Source organism: Dunckerocampus dactyliophorus, chromosome 3, assembly GCF_027744805.1.
Source record: "Dunckerocampus dactyliophorus isolate RoL2022-P2 chromosome 3, RoL_Ddac_1.1, whole genome shotgun sequence".
In the NCBI taxonomy this organism is placed as follows: Eukaryota; Metazoa; Chordata; class Actinopteri; order Syngnathiformes; family Syngnathidae; genus Dunckerocampus; species Dunckerocampus dactyliophorus.
Window position 1 is genome coordinate 34746207 of NC_072821.1, and position 25146 is coordinate 34771352.

The following is a 25146-nucleotide window of genomic DNA, read 5'->3' on the forward strand; positions in this document are numbered from 1 at the left end:
TCTTATGGAATTAAGTGAAGAAATATCTACCGCAATGGATAAGAAACTGTTTTTTGTAAGTATTTTTGTTGACCTCAAAAAAACATTGATACCATTGATCATACCACACTTCTTAAAAAAACTGAGCAAATATGGCATCAGAGGAGTCGCACTTGAAAGGGTTTCAAGTTACTTAGAAAATAGGAAGCAGCTTGTGATGTATGATAGAAAATCTGAATTGCATCATATTCGGTGTGGAGTACCTCAGGGGTCGGTCCTCGGCCCAAAATTGTTTATTTTGTATATTAATGATTTTGTTTGTGTATCCAAACTGCTCAAATGTATTCTGTTTGTGGATCAGCCTACTTTATTTTATTGTGGGGAAGATATAACGCAGGTTTTGAATGTGGTTAAACAAGAATAACAAATTTTTAAAAATGTGGTTTGATGTAAGCAAATTATCGTTAAATGTGAAAAAACAAACTTCATGATATTCAGTAACAGAGGGGTAGAAACTGGTGCCTCAGTTAATGTAGATGGTATAGAAATGAATAGAGTAAGGGAAACCAAGTCATTCTGGACGGGAATTTGTGTTGGAAATCACATATACAGTACACAAAGGTAAAAATATCAAAAATAATAGCACTGTTCCACAAAGTAAAGGATTCATTGGATAACAAAGCACTGTATATTTTATACAACACCATGATTGTTCCATATTTGACCTATTGCATTGAAGTATGGGCAAATGCTTGCAAAACGTGTCCTCAGTCAAGTTTTAATAACAATCAGTAGAAAACGACACAGAGAGCCAACAAATCCATTATTTTTTCAGTTCAAACTGTTGATATTTCATGAATTAGTAGATTATAGTATTTTGCAAATTATGCAGGAAAAACTTTCAGAAAAGATTTGAAAAAAGATAAAGCAAGTATTTTTTAAAAGGAACAGTGATCTTAAAAAAAAAAAAGATTCAGGACTAAACTGATGGAACGTTGTGCTTCTGTAAAAGGAGTCAGTTTATGGAACAATCTGAATAAAGAATCCAAGTCAGACATCAAATTTAAAAGAATGGTTAAAACTAGTATGTTGAGGTAATATGAAATATGTTAGTTATGTTTGATTGTCATACTATAGTTATTTTTATTGTGGGGAATGGCTTTGGTTGAGTTGTAATTGAGGAGATGCGTGGCCGGCTGCTATATGTATATTTTTTGTTGATGTTCTTGTTTTTAAATTGCTTACTTTCTTTGCAACTGAATTTTGGGGGGAAAAAAGGGGGCATAGACAATAAGACTTGTCTTCTTTCTGTTCCCTTTCGTTCTGGTGTGTGTTTATTTTATACTGTTTTTTGGTTGTTGTTTTTTTAATGAAATAAATGTTTTTAAATGAAAAATAAATAAATAAATGACAGTTTGACACCCCCGATTGTGATTGCTTGGAGCAGGAGTGTCTTGGAGGGCCGAGACGCCGCAGGTTAGCAGGTGACTTTAATGATCAACCCCTCCAACAATTTGAGGTAAGGAGCTCATCAATTAAGGGGCTATCCACAGGGACACGTTTTCAGGTCAAAACGTATTTTATGGTTTCAGCCTCTCATCCACACGGGAACGGTGTTCTGAAAACGCCGGCGTGTCGTTGCCATGTAGACAGGCAATACAACAACGTTGACGTCACCCACCCACCGCCATTTTTTCTTCTTTTATGGTTTGATGTGTCACGTGGTTCCACCCGCATGTTTGTTCACAGCGCCACATGTAGGTGTGCCTTGTGTATTACATTGTTTTCACTCAGTGATTCGTTCCCGCCTGGATGCAACTATTTACTCATCCGGCAAAGTATGGACGTGACTTTTTTTCAACCAGCCTCCCAAAAAAAATCTCAGGATTGTTCCCGTGTGGACAGTGCCTAAATCACCTGCCGGAGAAAGTGGTTGGAGGGAAAACCTGCAGTGTCTTGGCCCTCCGTTGACGCAATGTGGCTTAGAGGAAGTGGGACGTAGCGCAACTCTGTTGTTTGTCCACCATGAATGTGTGAACATTCATCATGTTGGTGGTGCACCCTCCTTTGCATGATATTATTGTGTTGCAAATGTCGCACTGAGCCAACCGCTCTTTTTTATGAAGTTCAGCCAAACTTTTTAGTCGCTGCTTCGGTTTGCGGCTATTTCTTCCGGTCTGCAAAGTGGGCATCAAAACTAGGAATCGAAGTAAAAACGTTTTATCTTTTTAACGATCTCGGGAGAGTTCTAATAAGTTAGTCCAGGTTCCCATCGATGCTCCAGACTTGATTACCAAACCTAATATTTTGTGAGTGCATTGAGCTGTTGAGAAATTTCAAGTCAGTCCAACTTTCACGGTGAAACTTTCACGTTAAACACTTGTGTGAACAAATAGGACAAATGTCTCTAATTCACCTTGTCTATGTTTCTCACATGATGCGTCCATCTAAGCAGCCACTTCCAACCCCACCTCCCCTCCTTCTTTTTCCTGCCCCTCCCTGCTGGGTTTTCACTGGAAGTGTGGAGAATTTCATTTGGTTCAGCTGCTCTCTCGCTCTCTTCTCCCCATCCCCCTTTCCCTCATCCTCCCTTTCATCATTCTCACTTACAATTGTCCTCCTACACACAAGTGTCCAGTCAGAAGGTCTATTAAGATGTCCATGTCAATCAGCAATGCTCGTTTATTTGGTGAAACTATCAAGCTTAATCCTGCCTGGGGAAGATCTGCTGCCTCGCTGGTTTGAATTTTGCCACTCTTCCATGAATAATTTTACATGGTATTACTTTTGCATTTACAGTCGTCCCTCGTTCTATTGTGGTTTTTCAGAAATTAATAAATGATTAATGTTTCGTGGTGGACTGGTTTACAAACATATAGAAATTCAAGTGATATGTAGTATTCTGGTCACTAGGCGGCAGTAATGACACAAAACATTGAGACATTACCTTACATTACATTACCTTAACACTGCATGAAGTCATGAAGTCAGCCATGGCAAGTCCCACATGATGGAGTGGAAAAAAAGTTCTCCTCCCATTCCGCGTGGAAGTGGTACGTTTTTGGCTGCTTAAGTTTGGAAGAAACAAAGTTGACGCTAACTAGTTAGCTATCTATAAGCTAGCTCGTGGCCATCTAAAGTCCATGCAGGATAAGAGCTGCGCAATGTTTTGTAAACAATGAATAATAGTGCAAAGGTGACTAGGCGTGTTATTTCATGTCTACAGGGCTCTGATATTGTTAAAAAACGTATTTAAAAAGTCATAAACAGGTTTTCTATGCTCTAACTACAAAAATACTATATTTATTAACATTGAACCCTATATCGCGCAAATTCATTTTATCGCAGTTGGGTCTGGAACCAATTAACCGCTATAAATGAGGGACGGCTGTACTTCCATGAAGCAAACATTCAGATGGGGGATGGAAAAGCTATGTTGAAATAGGAAGTAGATCATGTGACACTGTGAGACTATTCCCAGTTTTGTGGTCTGAACCAGTTCTGCTTTGCTGCAACATTTTTCAGAAGTGCACATGGCTTCACCATAGGCTGGCTTACACTAGCTGCACTTTTTTACAAGTATGTACTATCACAAAAATTGCTTATTTTTTCAGGAATATAACAGACCTGTAAAATGTTTTCTTAAAATTGGTGAGGCTGCAGCTATCAAAGACCAACATTTAAAGGAAAACTGCACTTTTTGGGGGGGAATTTTGCCCATCATCCACAATCCTTATGTGAGACATGAGCACACATTTCTTTCTCTTTTCTGTGTGTTCTAAAGATATAACAATGAAAAGGAGGCAGCTAAGAATGCACGTAATGGGACGGACCTATTCTGCCAACAACGCTCCATTTGTGACCTGCATATTAACCCAGCTACAGCGACATTGTTATTATTATTATTATTAACAATGTTATGCCCAAGAACTACGTTGCTTGCGTAGTGACACCTCGCCATACCACACCGGTGTGAAGCTAGTAAGTATTACATGTTATCAGGAATGTACCTGTTACTACATGCTCTCAGCATGGATATAAAACCATAAAACCTTGTTGGAGGTTTTTGGAGGTGCTTTAATAGCGGGCTTTCTAGGTGAGATAGGTGTGTCCCATTGTGTGCATTAATTACCTGTTTTTAGCTGTTTGTATGCACTGTTATTATAATGTTATTATATCAGTTAAGCGTCAGAAATGCTATAAGTTACAAACAGCATTCAGCCTGGGCTGTGTCCTAGTAATAGCTAACCTGCTGAGATAACGTGTGAAGGCTGACAGCTGGATAACACTTGTAGCATTTACACCTACTTTTAATTCTCATTTTTAAATGCCTAACCTCTGCATGATGTATTGTTACTCAACATGCACTTGGACTTGTTTTAATATTCTGTAATAAACAAATATCAAGTGCTTCAAGCTGCAATCAGTGCAGCATTTTTGTATCATCAACAAGATTGTCAATGAGCAAAACAGCTCATGTTGGATTTACACTAGGGCTGTGAGTCGATTAAAATATGTAATCACGATTCATCACATTTTGTCCGTAGTTAACTCATAATTAATCACAATTAATTGCAGCTAGAAAGATGTTTTTATCTTTTTTTTTTTAGTCCATTCATTTGCAGCTTGTTGTTTGGATTAATTGAGTGATTAATCCCTAGATGGACCAAATCAATATGAAGCAAATACAAAGTTAGTGGTTTGGTCCACAACTTATCGGAAAAAAGGCAAAAAATGTCCATCAATGTTTTCCAACGTCAGAGCTAATGCGTGTGAATATCGTGTTTTTCCAAAACACAAAGATAATAGCTCTGCTTTATTTGAAAGGCTGAAATCAGAGAATATTTACATTTTGAAAAAAATAAGTGATTAATCAAATGCCAAAATAGTTGTCAATTAATTGGAAAATTGGTTATATCATCGATTCATCGAATAATTGTTGCAGCTCTAAACTGAGTCTGGAAGAATGATGGAATTTTGAAATGTCAAATGCATAACAAAGCTGCACAAGAAGATGCTGTGCAGTGTTACATGTTAAAGATCATGGCATGCTATTATTGCTACTTCATGGGGGAAATACCAAAAACCGATCAATATTAGCCGATTTCCATAGGAAACATGTCACCGGCGAATGCCAATAAACGCCTTTCAAAGTCAGTCACAAAAAACAATGTTCATTCAACTTTTCTGAAAAGTTTAAATCTGGCCTCGTTCTCGTAGGCCACATCTCGTGTATCGTCTCGTGAACTGAGTGTCTCGTTACGCCCCTAATATTGACTTATTAAAAATATGCTGTTAAACCTAAATACCACATGGCTGTCATCAAAGCTTCGGAAGGAAGGATTCTTGTGAGAATGCTGAAACTCTGATGCTATGGTTGATGACGATGTACTGATGGATGTGAATATGGCTTTTTTGATACCAATGTGACATGCATGCTATTGAAGAAGGGTAGTAATGCGGAGAGTAGAAAATGGAAGGCACTACTGCAGTGATTGTAACTAGTGGGGACCGCTGCTATATAACAACTGTTGGTTGCGAGTAAGTGTTAGATGAAAATAGCTTTTTACTAAGCAGTGAACAATGTCTAGACTGAGTGGCGATTTGATGCTATTCCTAACCTGACAGGCTCCTGTAAATAAAGAAGAAATTCTCCTGGAGTTGAGTTGATAAAGCGTCCTCTTCGATCTTCTCAGCCTTTTCAATTACAGGCGGGCTAAAGTACAGAAGAACGTGACATTGTCAGGATTGTGATACAGAAGATTTTAGTTCCAGATAAGTCAATCAGTTAGTGTTTGAATGGTAGTCAATAGCAAAAGTCAAGATTTGACAGAAGCTAAGACTATTCATGCACTGTATCTCCCTCATTCTCCATTCTTCCCACTGTTCTTTTTTATACTGTATTTATATTCCCCCTTTTTTGGCAAAGAATGTTACACATCCGCAGCGCGGTGTGAATGTGGTGAACGTGTGTGCATTCCTTGTTTTTTTTGTGTGTCACGTTCATGCTGTTGCTGTGTTTTGTGTGTGCATGTTTGCTTTGGAAAGTGTGGGAGGTTTGCTTTGTGTGTTTGTATGAAGTGTATATTTGAAATGGTGGCCAGCCAGTATCATCATTTTGCCACATGCCCCTACTCCGCCACATGCATATTTCATGGAAGTGGTCATTTATGTCACCAGCAGGACAGTTCCCTGGCAGTGTGTGTGTGTAGAATGGGAATATTCAACAGAATCATAAGCTATCAAGTCATTCTGGGGACAGATCTACAGATAGAGAGCTCCTGTGTACGTGCTGCTGCTATGATTGAAACTACTTGTCTTATTGTAAAAGCAAACTGTAAAAGCAAAAGGGTCCCTGACATCAACTTTGCTTAAAGGCTCTACATTGTTAAATTTTTGAAAGCGAACGGTAAATTTTCAAAAATTGCATTTATAGTTGATGGCGCCACCCATGACGAACTAACTGTCACAGTTAAGCCTCTTTTCCTGAAGTGACAACATCGGGGTAACACCTCTCAGCTAAAGCAGAGTAAACAAACACTTCTCGATGTACATGGTCGACTTGGTTTAGTATATTTTTCATCAAAATAGTCGTCATGCCAAAATGTTGTGTTGCTGCTGGATGTTCATAGCGTCCGAGTGATACTGTTTTTTTCTTTTCCAAAAGAGGTAGGTTTAAGACAACAAAATGACGAAGCAAGTGCAGAGAACGAGAGACAGGTGGACACCCACCTCGAGTTCTGTTCTTTGCAGTGATCATTTCACTGATGACTGCTTTGAAGAAACACCTTTACAAGAGTTATTTGGCTTGAAAGTACGGTATAAACACATTTTGAGAGAGGATGTTATTCCGCTGGTGCACAGGAAAAAAACAATAACGACCACGACGTCAAAGTTGGCACAAGAGAGTGAGTCGTGTCTTGTTTACATAATGTCTTCTAAACACTATTCCACGATAGCGACAAGGCTGCAAAGCATGAAACGTATAAATAAACATCTTTTGACAGCGATGTGTTTACTGTGGGGGGCGGGGGCGGCCACATCTACAATAAAATAGGCTATAAAAACTCCTTTATGCTCATAACGAAGCCAATAAAAAAATAATTGAAGGATAAGCAGCTCCAGAGTAATTTGCAATTATCATTCTGTGTTTTGAAAGCGACCAATCTTCATCTCCATGTCTTAAGACTTAAGTCCATGTTGTGCAAGTTCTCTATTTCATCTCCAAAGGTTTCTTCCGCTTCGTTTGTTTACCTGAGTAATATTACCCCCATGACATCACTTCCGGAAATGAGGCTGAACTGCGGGAGCAAGTTCGTCATGGGTGGCGCCATGAACTATAAAGGTCATTTTTGCTAATTCACTGTTCGCTTTCAAAAAACAATGTAGAACATAATTATAAACAATATATGTACACTAGGTCCCCAACTTACGAACACCCGACTAGCGAACACTCGCTGATACGAACACAAGCCGACTGGTCTATATTTTATTTTATTTTGCCTTGTAGTCGCTCAATCAGGATTTATACTGCTACCGTACATGCTTGACCAGTAGAGGGCACGGTGACACTGCTAATGGGACCAACAGACGCTGGGCAGCGAAAGCTACCGGTAAATAGAAAGCTAAGTTTTAGCTGTATGATACAACCCGGACAGAGCGTGTGATTAAAGTTTATGAAGAGTTAATAGGCCTGCTTTATTCTACACCACCCACAGAACACCACCTCTTTTAGAAGAGTCTAACGAAGACGATGATTTGTCCTTTTTTCCAATATCTCCTACTCCAACTCCACCTCAACAACGTATGCTCGACCACTCCTCTTCAAAGGTAAATAACATTTATCATTACGTATTATTATATCATTTTTATTATTGTTTTTTTCATGAATTATCCTCGTTTAATTTTACTACTGCATCCAAACTCATATTTACAGACATACACATATACTGTACATGTATACACGTACATGTAGTAGCTATATAATTGGCAATATTACCTTTTCCCCTACTTAAGAAGAAGTTGGGGACCTAGTGTATAACATATTTAACCAAAGTTGATGAATCATGTCAGGTACCCTTTAACTTCTCCATCGTTCACATCCAGATCTGAGAATTACATTTCCACATGCCTGTGTGCTTCCAGTAAGGTGCATGAACTTTGTATCTGCAGCAAAGGACAGCGCTATGTCCTAACTGGTAGCTATGGGAGATGGTTTTGGGTTGACAGACGCTGACACAAATGCACACATATTTGAAAATCGACACCTTTCATAATAGAAATGAGTAGAAAGACTCCTGCGATGGATTGCTGGATGGATGATGTTTTAGTTGTTGGATGATTTTCATGAGCAGTGACTTCAGGTAACATGCACTCTCCTGTGTGCTCTCGGTGTGTTTTGGTAATTTTTTTACTTAAACTGTACTGTATGTAAGGAAGGTCATCCTTAAGACGCGTGTGCCTTCATGGAATAGGAGCGTTTTGTTGAGTGATTTTGGTTTTCTGAATAGCTGATGTTTATGCGAGGTCAGGAAAAAAAGCCTGAAGCTGCCATGTGTATAATTTAGAATGTCAATTAAATGCAAAGACCAGGGTGCAAAGGAATGTTAAACAGCCCCTCCAGTCATTCTCTGGCAACTATTAAAATATATTACTATCAAACTGAATATGATGTTCTTCAGAAGCAATAATTTATTATAACTATTCTACCCACCAAACTATCACAATATTTGAATGTGCAACACATAACCGTTTCTATTGTGTCAAATTCACCCTTTGACACCCGGCTCTGACTGCATGTCGGAGACAGAAAAGAGGTTAGTCTGTTCTCAGGTTGCAAATCTTTTTGCGACAGATGATTTGAGCCAAACGATCTACATGTACAGGTTATGATACGATTCAAAAACGATATACACCCCTGATTAAAATTTTAAGACCATTCGAAAATGGCAAGAATGTACATTTTGCACTGTTGGATCTTAAGGAGGTTCTTAATGGAGCTTCAAAATGCAAAAAGAAGAAATGGGAGTGAGATAAAAAAAAAAAATGAGCAAGAAATGTATTGCAAACAAGCATTAAAGTGAAATAGGCTGTTCATCAGCTGATCAAAAGTTTATAAGCACTGCTTTTAAAAGGCAAAATCTTGGCAAAAATATATATTGAATGTGATTTAGTGTCACGTATTCACACTGTGAAAGGCAAAAGGCAAAAAAATGCGGTGGGACTGTTGAGCTGCGTAAGCAAGGCCTCTCGCAGCGCACCGTTGTTGCTGAGGTTGGACGCAGTAAGACAGCCATTTCAAACTTCTTCAAACATCCTGAGGGTTAGGGAACCAAAAAGTCAGGTGGTAGACCCAGAAAAATGTAATCGGCCCTGTGCCGGGGGATCCCATTGGTTGTCCGTCAAGACACGGGACTATCCTCGACCCAAATGAAGGTTGTTACTGGTGCAGAGTGTAGTACTATAACCATCAGACGCCATCTGCCAGAGAAGGCAGACATTTTCAAAGGCCTTGTTTCCTTCAATGATTGGAATTTGCAGGAGAGCACCAAACATGCGACATTGAAAGGTGGAAGAAAGTTTTATTCTCTGATGAGAAAACATTTTTAGTTTGATGGTCCTGATGGCTTCCAACATTACTGGCATGACAAGGAGATCCCACCTGAGATGGTTTCCACACGGCACAGTGGAAGGAGCGCCATCATGTTCCTTCAAGTGGACCAATGGAGCTTTAGGTTGTGCAGGGGCGTCAAAAGGCAGCTGGCTATGTTGAGATGTTGCCCAGGGGTCTGCAACGCTTTTATCCTTCTGCTTTGGCTCCAGCTGGGTTATGCTTCTGTGTAGTCACAACGGCGTCACATCTGACACTGTCACGAGCCTTTCTAAGTTCTTCGGAGTTGAGCGTGTGCCGTGCAATTCTCCACCTAAGTGCTGGGGCGTGTTTTCTGGTGAGTCAACTCGGTGGGAAACCACGATCGTACAGGAACTGGAACTAATCCATATGTAACACCACTTTTGTTGTGAATGTTGATCCAAAATTGGCAGAGAAGGCTTAAGAAACACGATTAATTGCCAGGTGGCAACAGGTGTGGCTCGGAGGAACAGGAAAACAGAAAAGGAACTTCAATTTATGGTGAAATAGGTTTTGTGGCTCCAAGTTGGTTTTCATGAGGTGGAAACGGGCCCAAAAAGCTCTTTTTAATGCTAGAGGTTGCCGACCCCCATACTAGCCATTTACCTAATGGTTTTGCAGATGACAACATGGAGTAGAATGCAGCAAAGTTAGTGTGTATTCTTATTTTTCTCTTTTCTTTCTACCGCAGCAAATGGTGATGAGCCTACGGGTGTCGGAGCTGCAGGTGCTGCTGGGGTACGCTGGGCGCAACAAACACGGACGTAAGCATGAGCTGCTAACCAAGGCGTTACATCTGATAAAAGTGGGCTGCAGCCCCGCCGTGCACATGAAGATCAAAGAGCTGTACCGCCGACGCTTCCCTGCAAAAATGTTGTCTCACTCTGAGCTCTCCCTGCCCGGGCCGCATCACCCAGCCTCCGCAGGGGTGGTTGGAGGAGGCGGAGCTGCGTTACCCGCCGGCCTGACACAGCTGGCGTACGAGGGTCATGCGGGTCACAGCGGAGCCCCGTCACCTGCTGCCTTACTGCCCCTCTCTCTGCTCGGCCCTGGAAAACACGAGCTGACCGGCTTGACGCACCACCTCTCCGCCACGGGTCTGCTGCACCCCGTTCACCCAGATGTGAAGCTCCAGAGGTTGCCATTTTATGACATGTTGGATGAACTCATCAAACCAACCAGTCTAGGTAAGAGCTCCAACATTGATTGGTGGTTTTCTCACACTTTGTCACACTTAGCATAAGCGGCAAAGAAAATGGATGGATGGCTGGATATTCATACTTATTCTTAGACACTTATACAAACTTATATACACATATTCTTGGCCTAAATTAAGCATTTTCAAGCATAAAAATGGCTAAATGAACAAACTAAATGAACTAAAATACAAATACAAGGCAAAAGAAGCATTCCAATTGTGAATGTAGTATTCTACATTGGCCACTGGGTGTCAGTAATTGTTCAATGGGACGAAAGCCAGACGTGATCGCCAGAAAAGGTCTTTACTATCTCACAACAGGCACAATAATAATAACAACATAATAATGGAAAAACATGGGTTACTGTTGGGGCCATATCCCACGACAAGCTAAAACTATACTCTCAACCTCTGACGTCACTTCCTATGCTCCCCACATCTGGCCGCCCGCCACTAAGGTCCCTCTAGGGAACACATTTCCTGTGACACACGTGAGCAGGAGTTGTATGTTTGTCTTAAATGGCCTATTTACTCTTATTATGTCTACTATATTGGATAATACGAGTGTAAAGCCATTTAAAGCCGCCATTACAATACATTGATGAGACAATAGTGCTGCAGGATGTACGCTGTCCAGAAAAAAACAACTCCTCTTATTTGTGTCTAATATGTCTTATTTTCTCTGGTTATATCTACTATATTGGGTAATATGAGTGTAAAGGTGGCTATAGAGGTGTTGTTTCATGTCTAGACTGCTCTAATAGTGTTAAAAAATATGTTCAGAAGGTCGTAGATGGGTTTTTATGCCATAACTACGAAGATTATTTATATTGAACCTTAATAGCTTGTGGAAATTCACTTATCGCGGTCCAGTCTGGAACCAATTAACCGCCATAATCGAGGGACAACTGTGTATGAGTGTTTTTCGTTTGAGAGGAGCGTTCATTCTTCTGTTTTTTTGTTTGTGTGTTTGCTTTGTTTCCCTGGACCTTCCCATTTTGAGGACCTAAAAATGATTTTGAAAAATCTTATGAAGATGTTATTACCTCAGCTGTAATGTACAGATGGTCCTCGGTCACTCACACTGTACACAGAACACTTGAACGACATAAAATACAGTAACAAAGCCCTGGAATGAAAGACTAGAAGAATTAAATGAAACAAAAAATTAAAAAAATAAATAAAAAGCTGTATCAGTCCATCCCAATAATAAGACCACTACACTTCTTAGTTATTACTGTCGCTTTTAGAGGATCTGCGAACTGGCAGTTATGTGTACTGTAGTGTCAAAGACTTTTGTTGTTTATGACTGTCTGTGAATGTGACATGAGTTCTGTGTGTGTGTGTGTCCCAGTTTGGAGATATTTGATTCCAGTCCTGATGAGATCTGCCATTTATATTGACTGCTCACTCATATACAGTCGTAGCCATTCTGCATTGAGCATAGCATTTTACCGCTTTGGCTCTGTAATACATCACAAAAACTGTGCAAATGTCTATATTGTCCTTCATTAGCATTTTAATAGAGTAAGAGACTCTCATGTGATTAATTTTCCTGCCAATGCATGTCCAAACACGTTGGACGCACCTCCGTCTTCTTTAGCCCATTTCTCCCTTTCTTGTATCATTTGCTAAATGGTTTCTATCTAAGCTTTCCTCTTCTATATTCAATCTTCACTGTGCCATCAGCCGCTTTGCATGCAAACATTTGCATTCAAAGCGATGACTTTGAACAGGCACACAACTATACCCACAGAAAACACCTTGCCTCCTTTTTCAATCTGAACTGCATAATAGACATTGTGTTCTCTCTCTCTCACACACACACACACACACACACACACACACACACACACACACAGATAAAATATGTCCGCACATATGCTTCCTTCCAAATCCAGACGTACTTTCATATAAATAATGCATTGTTCTGTTCTGTCAGAGAGGGAGCGAGTGAGATAGTGAAATCCAGAAGAAGATGGTGACCATCATTTTTATGTCATCACCCTATTTAACCAAATAATAAAGAAGGGAGCTTGGGACATTTTTTTTCTTTCTTAATAGCACCCTCCCAATTGTTCCCATATCTTTTCCCCCATCCTCACGTTGCTTTTCACCGAATCCCTTCTGCCACATTGCGGCATTTATTTTTTATGCCGCGCCCATGCTGCATTATTGGGCTCTTACCCACTGTTTAAGTCAGGCAATGAAGTCACGTATAAGTAGGGCTGTCAAAAATAACACCTTAAAGCAATGCTTCTCAAATAGTGGGGCGGGCCGCCCTGGGGAGGGTGCGGTGAACTGTCAGGGGTGGCGTGAGAGGCAGGGAGGACTTTTAATATTTGTGCAGACCTGCCAACATGTATGAATTTGTTGTACTTAGCATGCAATTTGACTCTTAAATAATGTACGCTTGTATGCTTCACTGTTCTCCATTTTGTTGCATTTCGCTGCTTTCAGTTTGGAGTTCAGTCTGTACAGTACAGATAAATAAATAGATATTATCAGTTGCTCAATAGTATTTCAAATCGGGGGGTGGGGGGGAAATATTTCTGACAGAAAATAATTGAGAACCACTGCCTAAAAGGGGCCCTGACATGATTTATCAACTTTGCTGGTATACATTGTTTGTAATTCTGTTCTACATTGTTACATTTATAGTTCATGGCGCCTGTTCAGTCTCATTTCCGGAAGTGACGCATTCGGAGAACTATCAGCATTGTGGTGTACGAGACAGAGGATAGTTACAGTAATTATAGCAAAGATTTGAACGATGTGTCCGTAGTTTTGGAGGAGGAATAAACATTTGGAGATGAAATAGAGAACTTGCAGAACATGGACTTAAGCCTTAAGACATGGAGATGAAGAATTACTTCATATGTTGTTGCCGTCACAGCCGCCGCCCTCGCCCCCCAGAGTAAACATACATGTTGCTGTGACAAGATGTTTATAAAATATGTAAAATGCCTTACAGCCTCGTCGCTATCATGGAAGTGTTTAGAGGACATTATGTAAACAAGACATGACGTACTCTGTTCCGTGGCAACTTTGACGTCGTTCTTCTTGTCTTTTTTTTTCTTCTGTATACTGCCGGTGTAGCATCCTTTTTCAAGATGTGTTTATACCGTACTTTCAAGCCAAATGCTTCTTGTAAAAGTGTTCCGTACAAGTGAAGAGATAACTTTTTGTTATAGATATAGACATCTTATCGCAGAGTTAGTTCATCCATAATCAGAATAATAAAGATGAAAGCTGCATCTTCGTGTGTAGCTCAAAACACTGCGGGGGAGCAAGCGCGAATCAGGAGAGAGAGAGCTTAATGTGAGGTGACTGATGTCATATGACAATTACAAAGTGACGTTTACGCTATCGACCCAAACTACCATGGCGATCTACCGGTAGCTCGCGATCGACGTAATGGCCACCCCTTTGTTAAACCTATGGTACAGTCGTCCCTCACTACAGTATATCGCGATTTTTCAAAAATGTATTCGTTGATGGCTGTTTTGTGGTTGAATACAACCTGTTATTAGTTAAAATAACATATTTAAGCAAATTGTACTTATTCTTGGCCAAAATTAAGTATTTTGGCTAAATGAACTAAAATACAAATACAAGGCAGAAGAAACATTGTAATTGTTGAAGTAGTACTGTATTATGCGTTGGCCACTAGGTGTCGTGTATTTGTTTGTCGAGACGGGCACAAGACTCGTCACTAAGGTTCTCTAGGGAACATAGTACTTACTTCATGTCTTGAAGGCTCTAATGTTAAAAACCTTACTTAGAAAATTGTAAACAGGTTTTCTATGCTCAAACTACGAAAATATACAATTTATAAATATGCTATATTGGGTAATAGGATTGTAAAGGTGACTATAAGGTGTTATTTCATGTCTAGAGGGCTCTAATAATGTTAAAAAAAAACTTATTTAGAAGGTCATAAACAGATTGTGTATGCCATAACTACGAAAATATTCATCTTATTAATGTATTATGTCTACCATATCAGGTAATACAAATGTAAAAGTCATTATAGGGATGTTAGTTTATGTCTTGAGGGCTCTAATAATGTTAAACTGTATTCTCAAGGTCATAAACAGGTTTTGTATGCCATAACTATGAAAATTTATCATTTATTAACGTGTTATGTTTACTATCGGGTAATACAAATGTAAAGTTGACTATGGGGTGTTATTTAATGTCTAGAGGGCTCTAATAATGTTAAAAAAAAACATATTCAGAAGGTCATAAACAGGTTTTGTATGCTCTAACTACAAAAATATTGTCTTTATTAATATTGAATCTACAGAAATTGACTTATCACTGTCGGGTCTGGAGCCAATTAGCCGCCATAAACGAGGGACGACTATACAGCGCATTGCTGTGTACAACCATGCTGTCTATGACAAATGCAATAGTTTACCTGACCTATAAGATCGTGTGAAAGCAGAACAGCAGGTGACATTGATATTAAAACATATATTCAAAGAGGTAGGCCGAGGATTAGTGAGCATCAGGACCACTATCCAAGACGAAACATCCAAGCTCCACGAATACATCGGGAAGATGGCCCCAAGAGATGAAGCACTTAGTGAATGTCTCAGGCAGTGGAAACTGGAAAAGAAGGAGTTGGAGGAACCACCATGGGAGGAAAAACCCCTGAATGGAATGTACCACCGACAGATAGCTGAAGTGGCGGATATGAACAAGTCCTACCAATGGCTAGAGGGGGCTGGGCTGAAGGACATTACAGAGGCGCTAATCATGGCAGCACAGGAGCAGGCCTTGAGCACCACAGCAATAGAGGCCCAAATCTACCACACCAGGCAGGATCCCAGGTGCAGGCTGTGCAAAGAGGCCCCTGAAACAGTCCAGCACCTAATAGCAGGGTGTAAGATACTGGCAGGAAAAGAATACATGGAACGCCATAACCAAGTAGCCGGTATGGTGTACAGAAACATCTGTGCAAAACATGGACTGGAGACCCCTAGATCGCAATGGGAAACACCTCCCAAGGTGAGGGAAAATGAGAGGGCTAAGATCCCGAGGGACTTCTGGCCAACCAACCGGACATCATGATCATGGATAAGCAGCAGAGGACAGCCATTGTGATGGATGTAGCCATCCCCAATGATGGCAATATCAGGAAAAAGGAACACGATAAACTAGAGAAATACCAAGCGCTCAAGGAAGAGCTGGAGAGAGCCTGGAAGGTGAACGCCACAGTGGTGCCCGTTGTCATAGGAGCCCTGGGGGCCGTGTCCCCCACGCTGGAGAAGTGGCTCCGGCAGATACCTGAAGAAACATCAGACATCTCCATCCAGAAGAGCACAGTCCTAGGAACAGCTAAGATAATGTGCAGGACCCTCAAGCTCCCAGGCATCTGGCAGAGGACCCGAGCTTGAGATGAACAGCCACCCACCCTGCCAGGGGAGGTGGGGGGTGGGTGAGGGATAAAGTAAAAAAAAAAAAAAAAATTATATATATATATATATATATATATATATATATATATATATATATATATATATATATATATATATATATATATATATATATATATATTCCCATGACATTACAGCCTTAACTTTTACTTCTTCGATTGCTTTTCTTGCTGGCTAAAGAAGGAAAACTGTCGGGTTTCAAAGTGCAGATGATGAGATGAAAGCATAGATGACGTGCCGTCACTACACAAATCACCATCAAGATAAGACACATTGGGCAGTTATGGCTATTCTGTGTGGTGACTTCTCAAAGAATCCTACTGTTTCCAAGCATTAGTGAGCCAAGTTAAGTGGTGCTGTAGGCAGTCTTCGGCTTGCAGGCGTAGAGCTTAAACAAAAGTGTGCTGATGCATGCTAAATGGCATTGACCCATATAGATCTCTTATAATATAAATCTTCTTCTCTATCATTATTTGGGTTGGATCATCAGCTGTAAAGAAATGATTACAGGCTCAGAATGACATTTAAGACAATGTATCTCTTTTTGTGGTCATTTTGGTCCAAATCCCAATGTGATTGTGTCCTTCTCATGAGCCCAAACAAATAATGTAATATCATGAGGAGAATGATTTGCTTTCGTTAAGTACAATCCTGCACACGTACAAACTGGAGAGAAAGATGTGGATATCCAGAAAAATAATCAGTGGAAATGTTGGGAATGAACCACTTTAGCTATGTAGTCAGAAGACGATGCCTAATATGGCTCACAACTGGCTCCTGCTGGTTGTACGTAGGCTTGTGAACAATAAACGATGCGACCGGATATCCGGTTTGACAAGCGAGCGATAACGGTTGCACCGGTTGAAGCCTCCTGCATGGATAAGAATCAGCCATAAATCCTTAGATGAATGGATTGTATTGCACCGGGTATAACAAGACTAGCAGTGCGTCTCTTAACAACGCGAGAGCCTGGGCTGTCGGGGAAAGGATTGTTGCGCATTCACCGTATCTTACCGTGACTGAAGATGAGAATGGATGTAAATATTAGCATTATAGCAGTCTAATTTATCACGTGTTATGTATTGTGTAAAACTAAGAGAGGAAGAATATCAAATTAAAAGCACTCAATGAATACAGAGCCACCATCCAATGGTACAAGCCTGGAGTTTGTTTTTCAGAGAGACAAATATGCACATTAGCACTCAAAAAGGTAATCAAATCTTACCTTGTATTCCCACATAGTATCAGCATTTGGGACTAAATATGAGGTGAAGGAAAAAGGGTAAAAATACAGTATAGTAGTCCATCTGTGCACCATGGGAGAAAGTTAGATGGTGCGTTCAAGGATCATCAAACAAAGTATGACAAGTCACCGCTCGCATTAAACATGCAAAAACTGTGGGATTTCTAACGGTATATTATTTTTTAAATAAAATAATGGCTCATATTTCCATAATTGATAATCGTTTGCATAAAATTAGATGTTCAGAGTTGGGGCAGTTTGGGACCCTTGCCTTACAGCATGCTTGGGGATGTGATGTGCTCTTTTGCACATTTGAAAATACCGTAAGAATGCCACTTGTATGGAATTGGCTTCTGTATTTTATAATGTAAGATGAATGTCTACATCGACAAATGTAACCCTTGAATCGTATCAAACCGAAACGAATCGTATTGTTTGTACAATACGATCATTCGGATCATATCGGATCATTCCATTTTTGAAATATATTTTGTTTTCGCATCGTAACCTGTGTATCGAGATTCGAATCGAATTGTCCACATGTCACTTTTGCACCCGTTGTCAAGTAAATGTTCCCACAGGACTGCAATCTGTGTGGCAGTAGAAGAAGTCATCATCTAATGTGACGCATGTGCATGTCATTGGAGACAAAAAAGTGAGCATAAAACATAAAAAGCAAAACTAATATGTTCAGAAATACAGATGAACGTTCTTCTGTCGCTTCTTTTTGTGTTTTTTTTTATGTCACAAGCAGGACGGAGCCACCTGTGAGTGCTTTTCGATCGGGGACACAGCGGCACCTGCTGCTCGTTGAGAAGAGCCATAATTGCTTTAATGTTAGTCTCTTAGATTTGTCGCGAGGCAAGACAAGGCGAGTTTATCTATAGAGCACAATTCGTACACAAGGTAATTCAAAGTGCTTTACAGAAAACAAGTGTAAAATTACTTCATAAAATCATTCCATAAAACATAAAATCATTCTATAAAAAATTCCATAAATTCCGTAAATGAAGAGTGCAGATAAAAGTTATCATATGCACAGTTGAATAGAAGTGTTTTCAGCCTGGAACTTTGGCAATGTTCAAACATTGCCAAAGTTGAGGACTGTCACCCATCTTCTGGAAGACTTCCAGCATAAAACTGAAACGCAGCCTCACCGTGTTTAGTCTTAACTCTGGGCACCTGCAGGAGACCCCTCCCTGAGCTTCTCATAGCCCAAGATGGTTTATGTGGCTCTAACATGTCAGATATGTACTTTGGCGCAAGAAAAGACTTGCACACAAGCAGAGCTGAAAGTCTATTTTCTGAACAATATGAAGCCAGTGCAGAGACCTGAGTACTGGACTAATATGGTCATATTCTATATCCTGGTTCTCGTCAGGACTCGAGCAGCAGCATTCTGGATGTACTGCAGGTGTTTTGCAGCTCGTTTAGAGAGCCCGGTGAGAAGGCCGTTACAGTAGTCTGGCCTGCTGGAGACAAAGGCATGGATTAGTCTCTCTAAATCTGGCTTAGACACTATTCCCTTGATTTTGGCAATGCTTTTTAGGTGGTAAAAAGCTGACGATGTTATTGATTTAATGTGGCTTTTAAAGTTCAGGTCTGAGTCCATCATCACCCCTAGATTTCTAACCTGATGATTAGTTTTTAGAGAAAGAGTCTCAAGGTGGCTAATAACACTTTGTCTTAGTTTCTGTGGGCCAAAGAATGATTTCAGTTTTGTCTGAGTTTAGCTGGAGAAAGTTGTTGTGCATCCATAACTATCACTTTTTCCCCATAATATTTAGTCTTTATTCTCGCAGGTTTTTCTGGGACCTAACTTTCCAAAAATGACAACTTAATTCATTGTTTTGTTTGTCGTAGTATTAGTATTATGACTTGAAAAAATAACGTCTTTTTTCTTTAAAATTTCAACTGTATGCTACTAAACTGATGTTTTTTTTTCATAATATTACGTTATTCTTGTTTAAAAAAATTCTTTTTAGATTACAACTTTTTTCTGTTTATATTTTGACTTTATTTTTGTAAAATTACCATAGATTTTTCAGGGGTTTTTTTTAATCTACTTTTTTTGGGTTAAAATTATATTTTTAGAATTTAGAAAAAACTTCCGCTGGCCACAAATGGCCCTCGGGCTGTACTTTTGGACACCCCTGAAAAAAAGCATGTGTCCATAGCTCCCTGCCAGCAAATGTTTCATGTTGGTGTTTTGCCCAATGAGGAGCCTGATTAGACGGATGACAATCCATTTATTTACCCGGAATATTTTTTTCTGTCTGATTCTCATAAAATGAACACCAATGTTTTTGTCCACCAATGTCAGACTTATGAACTAATGTTCCTGCATGCTACATGTTGTTTGCAGATGTGTTGACGAGGGGGTGGCCCATTTAGCAGTGGGGGAAGCTTGTAAAATGTCTACTACGGTACTGTATATACATTGACAGTAATCACAGCAGCTGCCAGAGAGGCTGAGAAGCCACCAATCTAAGCAATCCTGTAAGCACACTGGAATGCCATAATGAGCTCTCCTAGCATATAGCTGGAGAGCTCCCCCATTCACATGGAGGACAATCACTGTTGTTACTGGGGAGGAAGTAACGCAGGTTTCCACTTCTTTGTGTGAAACCGCTTGGAACTTGTTGATTTTACCATGTAGTCGCGCAGCTTTCTCGTCATTTTGTCTTTGCTTGTTGTCCTCAGGAGGGCTATCTGGTGTGTTAGTGTGCGTATGAGTGTGTCTGCATGTGGCATGCTCAAGTCAGGAAAAGGCAGCAAGGCACGAGCAAGCTAACAAACTCCAGCTGGGCTTTCTTGTGCTGATTGGGCAGATTGCTTAGCTCATACTTAAGACCACACCTGATACAGAACCAAACCATTTCATTTTGCAGCCAAAATAAGCCTAATTACCATTTTTAGAAAAGTAGACAGGTATGATATGCATCATTTACCAAGTATGTTATTTCAAAAGAAAGCAATGCCTCTTCTTATCTAAAAAACAATTCAAAGTCTGTGATATATTTCCAAACGCCAAATTCTTTTCTGAAAAGTTACCTGTATTTGAACTTTGACTTAAAGGAAAAGTGCACCTCTTTCTTTTTGGAATTTTGTCCATCATTGACAATCCTTGTGTGAGACATGAACATGCATTTCTTTCTCGTTTCTGTGCGTTCTAAAGATATAAAAACTGTCAAATGATTTCAAACTTTAATCAGATTAATAACCGTTTTCCAATGAATTAATCGTGATTAATCACCATGAGCAACTATGTCTGAATTACGCCCATTTTTACTGTATTTAGTGAAGAGAAAGATAATTGACCAGACAGGATTATACATATTTGTATTTATTAACAGCTCTGAATGAACTGAATATGTCTGTCAGGCTAAAAGATACCACACAAGTCTAAAAATCTATTTGTCTAACACTAGTCTCTTAAATAGCAGCAGAAAATTTGAATCACACTTTAAACTGTGTTCTTGTGAGCAATGAGGGGATACGTTCAAAGACATCACATAATTTAAGGTAAATGTACTTGTTTTCAGTGTATTTTCCAGCATACTTAAATGTAGCAAATTGTACATCCCAATTAAGAGTTACGAAGTGAGTGATAAGAATATCCACTACATATTTTCCTCTATCATCCTGTTTATTTACACACACAAACGCATCTCGCAGTCTTGTAATGACAATGAGGAAGTGTCGTTCCCAGGAGTTATGGACGAGAGACGTGTGTGAGTTGAAGATACATACGGTATATGGCGTTGGAATTGTACTGCTGTTGATGAGTTCAGGTAAGAATGAAGTTAGAAAACAGCGTCTTACGTCTTACTCTGTGTGTCTGTGGGGACGCTCCACTGTGCTTCCGTCTGCCGTCATAACAGAGAGGCATGCTTGCTCTGGTGCGCATGCGTTAATTACGCTAAAAAATGTAACGTAAAGTTTTACGTCGATTAGAAGCTCGAAATGTTGGTTTCAGTAATTTTTCAATTAATCGCCCAGCCCTACCAGATAGAGACTGGCTTCACTAGCTTCACCACACACTCGGCTACAAGTTCCACTAATGCTTAAAATGACCAAAATACTGTAAGTATTACATGTTATCATGAATGTTCCTGTCACTACATGCTCACAGCATGAATATAAAACCATAAAACCTTGTTGGAAGGTTTTAATAGTGGCATTTCTAGGCAGAATAGGTGTGTCTCATTACGTGCATTCTTAGATGTCTTTTTTTTAGCTGTTTTTATATCTTTAGAACACACAGAAAAAAGAAAGACGCGTGTTCATGTCTCACATAAGGAATGTGGATGATGGGCAAAATTCCCAAAAAAGTGCACTTTTCCTTGAAGGTGTTTAGAAATGGATATGACGGCAGTATATCATGTAGGTGGTCAAAAAGTGCTATAATTAGGAAGAACCCTGGTGGTTTATACAGTATACAGTTTATGTTGGTTAATTGGTTCCAGACCTGACAGCGATAAGTGAATTTCTGCAAAGTAGGATTCAATATTAACAAACAGAATATTTTCATAGTTACAGCATAGAAAACCTGTTTATGACTTTCTAAATGCAATTTTTAACATTATTAGAGCCCTGTAGACATGAAATAACAAGCCTGCCTAATCTATTTGTGGCGGTCCAGATCGGTATGTGGCGAGCCATATCAAATACATGAATATATGGGAAACACTGATATTATGTCTTTTGGCCACACACAAGAAAGAGTGACTTTGAGCATGATAGAGATGGGGGTGTTTTTTTGGGGGGGGGGTGAGCGTTACAAAAAGCAAGCAAGGACAGAGTGAGAGAGAGTGATAGAGCGATGGAGATCTATTTTTAGCTCGGTTGCCGAAGAGGAGGAAAAGTCTGAAAGCACATCACATTCCATTTTGCTCTGTGGCACACAGACAGCCACCAAAAAAAAGGCATACAATGAATGTGCGGTACACCCTATAGGTTCTATATGTGTGGGTCCTATTACAGGCAATTACATTATATTACAAAACATACATAATATCTATGCCAGCTGTGAAACGTGCATGTCGTTTACGTACTCTCTTTTTGACACTTCATCTCTTTTATTAAATATTTCTATCATTCATCTTCCATTTCACATTTACACCCCACTGGCTGTCAGAGCTCAACAATTATTCCATCCAAAATCTGATATGCACTTAAACAGCACATATTTTGTTACGCTGAAAGTGTTTGAAAACTGTTATTTTTTACTTTGAAACAGAACAGTCGCTGTAGCAGGGGTGTCCAAAGTGCAGCCCAGGGGCCATTTGCGGCCCACAGCACGTTCTAAAAATATCATTTAAGAAGAAAAATAACAAATAAACAGCAACAGCAAACATTGAAAAATCTGCAGTAATTTTACAATAATAAAGTCAAAATATTAAAAGAAAAAAGTTGGAAGTAATTTTACAAGAATAACGTCATATTATGAGGAAAAATAACGTCATTTTAGTGGCATAAAGTTGAAATATTCAAAAAAGATGTTTTTTTAAGCCGTAATACAAGTCATACTATGTAAAACAAACAAAATGAAGAAAAAAGTTGTACGTTTCGGAAAATTAGGTTGCGGGAAAACATAATGTTACGAGAATAAAGTCAAAATATTATGGGAATAAAGTCGTAATGACGAGAAGAAAATTTACAAGAAGAATGTTGAAATAGTTGGGGGGAAAAGCAACAGCAGAAATGAAAAACCATCTGTAATTTTATGAGAATAAAGTCAAAATATTGAGAGAAAAAAAGTCATACTCTAACGAGAAAAAAGTCGGGATTTTATGAGAATAAACTCTTCATATTATGAGGAAAAATAATGTTGTTATTGGGTTGGGTAATAGGAGTGTAAAGAGGTGTTATTTCATGTCTAGAGGGCGCTTATAATGTTTAAAAGGGTATTTACAAGGTCATAAACAAGTTTTCTATGCTTGAGCTACCAAAATATTACATTTATAAATAAGGAATCCCACTTCGCCTAAATTCACTTATCACGGTCTGGTATGGAACCAATTAACCCTGATAAATGGGGGATGACTGGACACCAGTTCATGCAGAAATACACATAACTATGACGTACAGTATTTGCTTCTACAATGCATGCAAAGTGATTTTTTGGAATCTAAATCTTATCTTCTTGTACATTTTTTGTTTTTCTGCAGCTTCAGACAACAGCCAGAGATTTCAGGAGACGTGTTTTGCCTTTGCATTAACGCCACAGCAAGTCCAGCAGATCAGCAGTTCAATGTAAGATCAATGAGAAGCCGTTCTGTTCAAGTCCAGATAAAATTCTTTATACGTGAATCAATAAGGTACATTTTGTTTGTTTGCTGTAATTATAGGGACATCTCGGGGACCAAATGTGATTTCTCAGTTCAAGTCCAATTGCGGTTTTGCCTGTCAGAGACGAGCTGTCCTCAGGAAGATCATTTCCCACCCAGTTTGTGTGTGAAAGTTAATGGCAAGCCATGTAACCTGCCGGTGAGAAACTATGACACAAACAGTCAAAACAACACCTTTGGGTTACTTCTCTAGGACAACAAGTTAGGTGAAAATGGACTTATTTGCTGTTAAATGGAACCACCACATGACAACACTAACAATCATCCTGGCTTATGGTGGTTCCTGTGACAATGCTGATGCTGTTTCAATTTAAAGAGTCCGCACGGGTTTCCATGTTTTGACATGGGAATATTTAGTACACAGAAAGATGTTACACACAAAGATTAAACATAAACAGAAGCCCACCGGAAAAGTTGCGCTGCCATTGCCGTCTTGATCCATCTCTTTAAAAGACCAGACGTCTTGTTGAATGAGCTAGCGATGGAACATGGAACCTGGCCCAGCAAGGTGCACTGTGGTCGGACACACTCTTCAAGCAGCCCCGGTGTGACGCCATGTTCTCTTGCCAGAATACGGGAAGCAAGTCTCTCCTTCAGACATTTGCTCAACAATACTGAGGATATACCTCCATCTGCTGGTCACATTTGGTATTACAGTTTACTGCATGGCTCGCCCAGTACTCCACCATGAGGGCGCTGCACGGTAATTGTACATATACAGGTATTTGGTAATTGTACATTGAATTTTAAAATATCTTTATTGAAAAGAAGAGAAAAAAAAACGTTGCTGTTGAACACAAATTTTAAACAATAATAGAACATGATGGAAGTGGAACATATGTATTTAAAATAAATAACAAAAAAATAGCTGCATTATTTCTGAATAAATAATAACTAAAATGCAGTTCTTAATGCAGTCAAGGGTGGCTAATCCTGCAACTCAAGTCACAAAGACCAATAAATATTTTCTTATTAAAAAAAAAAGAACTTAACATAATGCAAATAAATGCAATCACTGACTCAATCGGTGGCTCAAATCTGTTTTTCTCTCTAAATTTAGTGGGTGTGGCTTAAACACGTCTTATGCACCGGAAATTACAGTAAATAGTTCAATAATTTAGTTTTTAGTTGAAAAAATGAACAGAATAAAATAATAGAAATAAATATCTTTATTAAATAGAAATGCGTCCTGCTTATGTTAAAAGAATAGAGTGTCCAGGTTGCAGGGGTGTCCAACTTTCATCACTATTAGAGCTGTCAGCCATTTGTCTTTTATTTATGACTGGCAACATTTCAAT

General features: G+C 39.4%; 1 protein-coding gene across 6 annotated transcripts in view; it reads left to right on the forward strand.

Annotated features, from left to right (window-relative positions):
- Positions 1-25146, forward strand: part of LOC129178090 (E3 SUMO-protein ligase PIAS1-like) — a 78125-nt gene that overhangs the window by 39838 nt on the left and 13141 nt on the right. For 3 of the 6 annotated variants that reach the window (XM_054769866.1, XM_054769862.1, XM_054769865.1), the window contains 3 exons: positions 10302-10797; positions 23669-23753; positions 23849-23987. In XM_054769866.1, coding sequence (XP_054625841.1) covers positions 10305-10797; positions 23669-23753; positions 23849-23987 — 717 coding nt within the window. In that variant the 5' untranslated portion in view covers positions 10302-10304. Of the gene's footprint in view, positions 1-6315; positions 7810-10301; positions 10798-23668; positions 23754-23848; positions 23988-25146 lie in introns of those variants that run through there. The other 3 variants (XM_054769867.1, XM_054769868.1, XM_054769864.1) reach the window with 3 other exon arrangements.